The sequence below is a fragment of the Primulina tabacum genome, chromosome 16 (genome assembly GCF_025594145.1).
Source record: "Primulina tabacum isolate GXHZ01 chromosome 16, ASM2559414v2, whole genome shotgun sequence".
In the NCBI taxonomy this organism is placed as follows: Eukaryota; Viridiplantae; Streptophyta; class Magnoliopsida; order Lamiales; family Gesneriaceae; genus Primulina; species Primulina tabacum.
The window spans coordinates 32491574-32501642 of NC_134565.1; the positions used below are offsets into that span (position 1 = coordinate 32491574).

Below are 10069 nucleotides of genomic sequence, written 5' to 3' on the forward strand. Positions count from 1 at the left end.
TCAGTAACGTATCGACTTGATCCTTGCCCTGAAGTACTGGTAGTTGAATCTTCTTCATCGGGAGGGGATAAGTGATTAAACTATATTCGAGTTTAGGATAAATCGGGTTCTGGGTAGCTTTTGATTGTATGCCAATATTCTTCTTTTTTTTTTTTTTCTTTTTGAGTGATGATTGAATACTTCTTGATTATATATTATGAGAATTTGTTGGATCAATTTTATTTATATGAGCTTATATGTGAATAATTATGTATGGTGGGTTGACTATTAAGCTAAGTCCAAAATAAAATGATCAACTAAGGTTTCAGGTTATTGAGTTTTAATGTATCTAATAGGTTGTGAGTCTTTAATGTATAGAGACATATCTGTAATTTATGTTTTTATGATATATTAAAACAGAAATATAAGAAGATAATGATAAACATTATCTATATATGGGTCATGGTCCCCGGATCACTGAGGTACAGCGTTCCCTATTCTCTTTCTTCATTAAAAAAATAGTTCAGAAGAGAAAATTAAAGGATTCTCTCAAGAAAAGAGTGCGTAGATCTGGAATATCAAAACACGTTATAAAGAATTCAGAATTCTGGCTTCAGGTACGCTTACGCTTAATATTTCAGTCAAATTCTTAATGATTTATCATGATAGATTTTGCGGTTTATGAGTTTTCCCCAACATATTTAACCAATGGATTTGAAACATTTTAGGGATCATTAATCTTATAAATTAGCATGAAACCCAAGAAAGGGAAAAGAGATCACCCTTTATAGGGAAGCGAAGAGGGCTTTATTTCCTTGGATTCGACTTGAAAATATAGGTGACAAGTAAGCTGCATGCATGAATTATAATATTCAATCATCTCAATTTATTTAAAGAAACTGAATATATCATATATAGTTTTCTTTCCTCGTGATATATGTATTTTGGTTAAAGTATAAAACTATATTATATTGTTTGGATCATTTTGAATGAATTTCAGTTTATGAGAAAAATGTGGTTTTCTACTTTCTAGTATACTATCAAAGCTAAGAAAGTACACAAGTGCAAGAGCTCTACTGAGCAACCACGTTTTTCATTTAATTTATGCAATCTTAGGGGTTTTTGTACGTAATATTCGGCCAAGAAGCACATTTATATATGTTTTGAATAATTTAGATATATAAATATACACCTTTATGTTCGCTCTTGAGCTGACATTCACTTATTGGATGTGATGAAACGTATCAAAATTGTACAATCTGTTAGATGAGTGTTACATCAAAAATATACATATTGGTGAGCAATATACATATATATATATATGTGTGTGTGTGTGTAGTATATATATATTGTAATTTAACCATTAATCGAATTATGAGTTTATATATGACGTACAAAAAGCATGAAATACTACATAATAGGAGAAAATACGTGCTATTTCCTGCTTCTTGTACGTCATATATAAACTCATAAATTCGATTAATGGTTAAATTACACTTGCGGTGAGTTCACATTCTGCTTTAGCATTGGATCGACCGGGTTGTGACTTGTGATGAATGTTGTTCAAAATAGATTTTGTGATATATTAGTATTTTCTTATATTTGTGATTTTAGTTCTATGTGTTGTCAAATTTAAGTTTTAATATATCATTATATTATTTTTCGTAATTTTAATAAATTTTATGTGGTGCATGTTGACATGGCGCTTTCCAGTATCACGTACACACTCCAAAAAAAAAAAAAATGCAAAACAAAGGATACAATATTCCAATAAATGAGTGGTATAAGATTAAACTCAATTTTACGACATAGTTAACCAAAATTGCAGAAAAAACGCAAAAAAAAAAATGTAAAAAAAAAAAAAACGATTTTCTCTTTGTTGATACTAATCATAATCTCATTAGAAAAGTGATTCAGAGTTTAAAAAAAAAGGTTAATTAATTATTTAAGATAGAATATCGATCTATGGTTTTACAAATCCGGAAAATTTATTTTATTTTAAAAATAATCAAGTAACTAAAGTAATATCGAATTGATTCCAACAAGATAACATAAAGTATGTCAAATTAATATTGAAGTTAATTTTACAACATTTGTAAATACGAATTAAATAATCCATCTTATTATTTGATCAATATGATCATTTGATGAAATAATTTACATTAGTTTCAATTTATCGTTATTAAAAATGATTACATAACAATTTATTTTATTAAAAATATTGTTTGACAATATATATTGGTTGCTGAAAGGGAAAAAAAATTACATTACATGATTTAATTTAATGACCTCATTATTAATTCTGACAAGGTAGAACTTGGAAAATGAAAATGAAACTTTAAAAATACATTCATCCAACGAATTATAAGATAATTAATTAATTTTATATGATTTTAACTTGTAATATTAAACATAAAATTTTCTTCCAACAAAATTTATTTGGGAAAATTGTCAAATCCGTCATATACTTTGTCTTGTTTTCTGGTTTCGTCCGGTAAGTTGTCAAATTTGGGTACCTTAGTCATATAACTTTGTTTGTTTCTATTAGTTTTAAGTTTAAAAATCAAAAAATAAAATAAAATTATAAGATTAAGATCCAACCTTGACAAGGTATAATAACTAAAACATGACATTTAAGATAACTTAATTGACTATTTTTAACAATTTATTTTATGAGTTGTAGATTTTCCCGACACAAATATGAAACAAAAATATGAGGAAATTGTTTTTTGTCTTTTATGTGTAACTTTTTGTGATTTTGATCATCTACTGTTGTCAAATATCAGTTTTAGTTGGTTATTTTTTTTTTTTTTTGACAATATTAGTCTTTTTTTCAAAATGATGCTGATGTACCACCAATATAATACTGATGTAGTGATGTGTGTAGCGACGCACTAGCAATCTGTTGAAAAATAATTAAAATTGCAAAAAAATTGGAAGATGCTAAACTAAAGCTGAAATTTTATAATATAGAGCACCAAATTCGCAAAGAAACAACCAGCTCAAAAAGCTATTTTTCGTAAAAATATTAAGCATGGATGTGAATCAACATTTGTTTTTCTCTTTAATTTATTTCCTTTTATTTCTCGGATATATAATTTTTTTTTTTTTTAAAAAAAGAACACTATGAACACAAACAAATGGGTTGTGATATGTAAGGTTGAACTGACGATTTCACGTACGTACGACAATGGAACAAGAAATTAATAGAGTATAATTGAGTGATCAAGATGAGTATAACATTGAATCACAAATAATATTTATCGTATGAATATAAAGAGATAATTGGAGTTGGTTTGTGAGTATTTAATTCGATTTAGAGTGAGTTTGGGATATATAAATCGTAGTTTTAAAAAAGACACTTAAATAAGTCCATTTTAAGTATTTTAATTTTTTTAAAAAAAGCATAAACGATTTTGTTAGTTTGAATTAATGCTGAAAAGTTTTTTTTTTATTCTTAAATATAATTATAAATAAAAGCTAAAAAAAGTCATGAAATTTAACTTCTGAAGGAGCATTTTTAGGTATTTTTTTAAAACGACTTTTGTAAATAAACATTACATTTTTAATAAATGAGTATTTTTTTTTTAAAAAAAATACTTTTAACCATTAGCTTCTATAACCAAACGAACTATTAAGTTTGATCATCGACCATTTCAAGTTCTGACAAAAACTTGTTTGAGACGGTTTCACATGTCGTATCTTGTAAGACGGATATCTTATTTGGATCATCAATGAAAAAGTATTACTTTTTGACAAAAACTTGTATATTGATTATAAAAGTTTTTTCATTACAAATTAACCGTATATATTTCAAGACAAATTATGTAGTTTCAAATTTGTCCTCTCTCCCACGATTCTGTATCTCACATATGCTTTTCTCACTACATATGAATTGTTTCAAATTCCAAAATTAGCTTTTTCATTACCATTATAGTTTACTTGTATATATATATATATATATATATATTAATTAAATGTCATAATCATTAAAAATTAGTCAATAAAATTAAACTATTTGCATATTATCGATCAAAATAATATAATAATAAATCATATCTGTACGTAAGTGTACTGAAATTAGTATTCGATCAAAATTACTTCAATATATAAACGGTTTAAATTGGACTAAAAAATTTATTAGTCGGATATATATGATACATATTTAAAACATAATAATTAATTTACACTTCTATATTAGGTTGTTGAGGGGAAAAAATTATTAGTCGGATATATATGATACCAAATAAATCACAGTATTCGGTGAGACTTGAAAGAAACCAAACATGATCTAGGGTACTTGGTTTGACAGTCCAAAATGCGACGTCCATTATATATATTTATTTCAAAAAGATGTCAAAAGCAGGTGGTCTCTGGTCTCAGTCGGTGGAAAAGGGATGCTCATCTCTGTCAAAAGCAATGCATGCCATGCCACTCACTGTTGGGATGGCTAATTTATAGATGAGTTTTCCATCCAGTGAAAAAGTTAATGGGAATCTGAATCAAAGAAAAGCTCGATCCCGTAAATCACTGTATACCATCAAATTCTTTTTGTTTTGAGTATTCAAGATTTTAGCTGTTTTCATCTCCTTCTATAATACGAATCAAATGTCACTTTGATCTACAAAACGAACCAATCTCATCCAATAAATATTGAAAGAAATAAAGAGAAGGGATATTTGGTCGCAAATATATTCTTTTAAGGAAAACAATTCCCAAAGTGGAGACTTTACGAGTGGCATAAAGTCTTCTTGCAAGTTAAGTTAACTCCAGCACTGTAAAATTGCCTCGTCTATAATGCATTCTTCTTCCCAAATTTTCTCTATAATCTCAATGCATTCTTTCTTCCCAATAATCACACTTTCAGAGTGATTAATCAATAATTGATAAATGGCTGATGTTCGGAAGCTTGTGGTTGAAGTTGTTGATGCAAGAAACCTTCTTCCAAAAGATGGCCATGGAGCTTCAAGTCCCTATGTGGTTCTTGATTTTCATGGGCAGCGGAGGAAGACGAGGGCCATGATTCGGGACCTGAATCCTGTGTGGAACGAAACCCTGGAGTTCAATGTTGTTAAAGCCTCCGAGGTATTTGGTGATATGCTGGAACTCGATGTTTTTCATGATCGAATTTTGGGGCCGACGACGAGGAATAACTTTCTGGGCAGGGTGAAGCTGAGTTCCAGGCAGTTTGTGAAGAAAGGTGAGGAGGCCTTGATTTATTATCCCCTGGAGAAGAAGAATTGGTTCAGTTGGATTCAGGGGGAAATTGGATTGAGAATTTACTTTGTTGACGAGATTGCGACTCCTCCTCCTCCGGCGGCGCCAACTCCACCACCTGAGGAGGTTAAGCCTGATCAAACTTCAGCTACGCCGGACGACAAATCACCACCTGCAGAGACAGATGCAGTAGCAGCACCTCCACCTTCAGAAGCGGAAACCACTGAATCTCCACCGGCGCCGCCATCGGAGCCACCACCTGCGCCACCAACAGAAAGTGCAGTACCACCGTCTCCGGAAAATCCCATTCCACAAGCTGAAAACCGAGCTTCACCAGAAGACATCAATTCAGGGGATCCACCTCCACAGCCTACTCCACCCGTTGATCAACATCCAGATCAGGCGATGGCATCCGTAGAGCCAGGATTTGTTCCTCAGGTCAGAGTCAACAATATCAACGCTCCACAGCCAATCACTCGAGCATCATCCGTCGGCAGCTTTATTTCCGATCGATCGGACACACCCTCACTCGAAAGGTCCTCGTTCGACTTGGTCGAGAAAATGCATTACCTTTTCGTCCGAGTGGTGAAGGCCCGATCGCTGCCAACCACCGGAAGACCGGTGGTGAAGATCACCGCATCGGGTTGCCACGTCATCTCCAAACCTGCTCGGAAAACAAATTTCTACGATTGGGATCAAACATTTGCTTTCAACCGGGACGCACCTGATTCCTCCACAATACTTGAGATTTCCGTGTGGGACCCGCTGAACGCCACATCATCCAACGACATGGCAGGCCACGATTTCTTGGGTGGCCTCTGCTTCGACGTGGGAGAAATCCCTTTGCGGGACCCACCAGATAGCTCGTTGGCCCCGCAGTGGTATCGCCTCGAGGGAGGCGGAGCTCACAGAGGAGACCTAATGCTCGCCACCTGGATCGGAACACAAGCCGACGAGTCGTTCCCCGATGCTTGGAAGACTGACACTGCCGGCAATCCAAGTTCAAGATCGAAAGTGTACCAGTCGCCTAAGTTGTGGTACCTCAGGTCTAGTGTAATCGAAGCACAAAATATCGAGACGATCATCCCTTTGAAAGAATCATCATTTCAGATCAAAGTTCAATTGGGATTTCAAGTCCAGAAAACGAGATCAATGATTAGTAGTAATGGAACGCTGACATGGAATGAAGATTTAATATTTATTGCAGCGGAACCATTCACCGAAAACAATCTGACATTTCTTTTGATAGAAAGCCGGCAATCGAAACAGCATGTGATAGTCGGTGCTGCAAGTGTTCCGCTCGCGTCGATAGAAAGACGGGTGGACGATCGGAACGTGGCGTCTAGATGGTTCACTTTAGAAGATCCGACAGCGGAGAAGAGGGTTTATAAAGGTAGAGTCCACTTAAGGCTATGTTTCGACGGTGGATATCACGTGATGGATGAAGGAGCCCACTTTTGCAGCGATTATCGCCCAACCGCAAGGCAGCTTTGGAAACCTCCAATTGGAACACTGGAGCTAGGGATTATTGGATGCAAGAATTTGTTACCAATGAAATCAATTAATGGTAAAGGGTCTACCGATGCTTATGCTGTCGCTAAATATGGTAACAAATGGATCCGAACTCGTACAATTACGGATAGTTTGGATCCGAAATGGAACGAGCAGTACACATGGAGGGTCTATGATCCGTCCACGGTGTTGACATTAGGAGTATTTGATGGTTGGGAAGTGTTTGGATCTAATGGGTTTGAAGAGCCTGCCCGCACCGATTCTCGTGTCGGAAAGGTTCGTATTCGAGTATCTACCTTGGCGATCGGGAAGGTGTATAGGAGTATCTTCCCGCTATTTTTGTTGTCACCGTTCGGTTTAAAGAAAATGGGAGAGATAGAACTAGCTGTTCGATTTGCACGTCTGGCTCCAACTCTTGATTTCTTGCACGTGTATTCACAACCCTTGTTGCCAATGATGCACCACTTGAAGCCGATTGGCATGGTTCAACAAGATGTACTGAGGACAAGCGCTGTCAAGATAGTTTCCGCCCACTTATTGCGATCAGAGCCACCACTGAGACACGAGGTTGTTACATACATGCTAGATGCTGACTCGCACATGTTCAGCATGCGGAAGGTGCGCGCGAATTGGTTGAGGATCATCAATGTGATCGCAGGAGTAATCGACGTGTTCAGATGGATAGACGACACGCGTTCTTGGAAGAACTCAACAGGGACGTTACTAGTACACGCATTGTTTGTGATGCTTGTGTGGTTTCCTGATTTAATTGTTCCCACACTTGCGTTTTATGTCTTTGTGATTGGTGCATGGAACTACAGGTTCCATTCAAAAGCTTCATTGCCTCACTTTGACACAAAGATTTCACTAACAGAGTCGATCGACCGCGATGAGCTTGATGAAGAGTTCGATGCAATGCCTTGTATGAGGCCTGAAGAAATGGTACGTGTTAGATATGATAAGTTGCGAATGCTTGGGGCCCGTGTCCAGACAGTGTTGGGAGATCTTGCCACCCAAGGAGAGCGTGTGCAAGCATTAGTGACATGGCGGGATCCGCGTGCCACAGGGATCTTCGTGGGATTATGCTTTATTGTGGCGTTTATCTTGTATTTGGTTCCTTCAAAAATGGTGGCTATGGCATTTGGATTCTACTATCTTAGGCATCCAATATTCAGGGACCGAATGCCATCACCGGCCCTCAATTTCTTCCGACGGCTACCTTCACTTGTGGATCGGATGCTGTAGTTTGATAGAATGGATTGATAAGCAAGCCAATGTATGAGAAACTTTAAAGAGTAGATGGTTAAAATTTAAAGTGTAGTTCATGAGACGTTCTAAGTTTGAAACAGAAAACGAAATAATCAAACATGCAATTTACCTTTGAATCTTCGATGATCAAGTCCAAAAAACTTTTTAATAACCATTTTGTAGTTTATCTTTTTTTGCTCCGTTGCATTTTCTCTGAGTTTACATGCCAAAAACACATGTACCATGTAGATGACATAACGTAGTGATTAAATTAAAAAAACCAACAAGAATACTGCAGCAAGATATAATGTTGACCCTGAAACTAAAATATACTCAAATAAATACACATAGTCGACTTTGTAAAAATAAAGAATTCTCCATTCAAAAAGAAAAACAAGATATCCACAGCTTGTCCCTTTTTGCAGTTGGCTGCATTCAAAGAACCGCCACGTTTTGAGACATCACTTAGGTTTGTTGCATCATGAGAACCTTATACTGCACTAAGTGATGAATTATGGATGCATGGTTTTCAGGAACAAAAAGATACGGTGTTTATCATGGTATATTTTTACTATTCAGTCAACTCCAAGAGCCCTTCAAAAGTCAACGTCGAGCTTTTAGGACAATTGATTTCTAACCATATCTTAGATGATTTGAACTCGAATTACAGTGGGATCCGACAATAAAACTCATTTCGAATTTCAAATATAGGTAGCGTGACGACATGGCTTCCACTATGGAGTGGAAACACCGTTGATCAATAATTTATCCAAAACAGCAATGCAATAATTAAAATACTAACGAGAAATAATAAAAATAAAAGCGAACCCCACATGCACCCAACATACATCCTTTTCAACAAAGCAATCTCCACGACCCCACTCTCCTTTGGATTTTTAACTTAAAACCATCATCAATTATAGAGGGCACTGGCAAATTTGTTAGCTTGACCTATAAATCGAAATTGAATGCACCGCCCTCGAATTCCTACTTTTAGAAATTTTGCATTTTTTCATATATGATTTAACTAAAATAGAGACATCTTCTGATTTGATTGATGTATTTGATTTTAGGACAAATTTGAGAAATGTTCAAACAAGGTACATACTTTTTTTATATATTCGAAATTCACCACAATTATCAGTAAAACTGTTTATAACGTGATATGTATTTGATTTGAAATTCACTGGTCAATCATTTAGTTGTGTTTGGTGGAGAGCTTTGAAGCTATGAATTTCAAAAATTCATATCCGATGAATGTTAAATTCAGTCTTCTTTAACTTGTGTAAATGCAAAGATTAATATGATAAATTTGAAATTCATCCAAGATTTATATTATTTCAAATTTACCATTCAAATTATTTCTCAAATCAAATATCTAATTCCAAATCAAATTAAGCTCAACGCAAGACAGTTGTATATCTAACAAAAAATTATGAGTTTAAACTTGTTGAATTAAACTTTTTAAAGTAAAGAAAGCTGGGTTTATGTTTAAACAAATTGCATATATCCGTATTTTTTCTCATTACAAGGTAAATTAAAGGTTGTGTGTGGATTGATATATTTGAAGTGACGTATTTCAAATATATCGATTTCAAATTAATTGCTTTTTTTGGATGAACACGAGTTGAACTGAATTTCGAATTTAATCTATATTAACTTTTGCAATTTTAGGATTATTGTAAATTATATTTTAACAATACCAGCGCAACCAACTGACATTTCAAAATAATCAAATCAAATTATTTATACAATTAATTAGGTTAGTAGTATCAAGTTTTTTCAAACCTAATATTTTATGATGATGTATTTATTTCATATATTTGTTGATTTTTTTAAATGACATATTTTTTGTGCAGTTGATAGATATTTAATGACTTTTGTGGAATCCGACAGATTTATAAAGATTTTCCTAAAATCTTATAAATTTATTTTGCATTATTTTTATTGACAATTTGTAAAAATTTTCATAGAACTATGTGGAGTTATTTATGATTGTGAATTTGTTTTTTTTTTTTAAAACGTAACAATGATTTAAACATTAATAATAATCAAACTTAAAATAATTTAATTCATTTTAAACAAATTTTTGTATGAAAAAATATATCACTTT

At 34.0% G+C, this 10069-nt stretch overlaps 1 protein-coding gene across 1 annotated transcript; it reads left to right on the plus strand.

The window, feature by feature from the left end:
- Nucleotides 1-4365: 4365 nt before the first annotated feature.
- LOC142528899 (multiple C2 domain and transmembrane region protein 16) lies at nt 4366-8093 on the plus strand. Its single transcript, XM_075634167.1, has one exon. The coding sequence runs from the start codon at nt 4870-4872 to the stop codon at nt 7951-7953; it is 3084 nt and encodes a 1027-aa protein (XP_075490282.1). The 5' UTR covers nt 4366-4869; the 3' UTR covers nt 7954-8093.
- The last annotated feature ends 1976 nt before the right edge of the window (nt 8094-10069 follow it).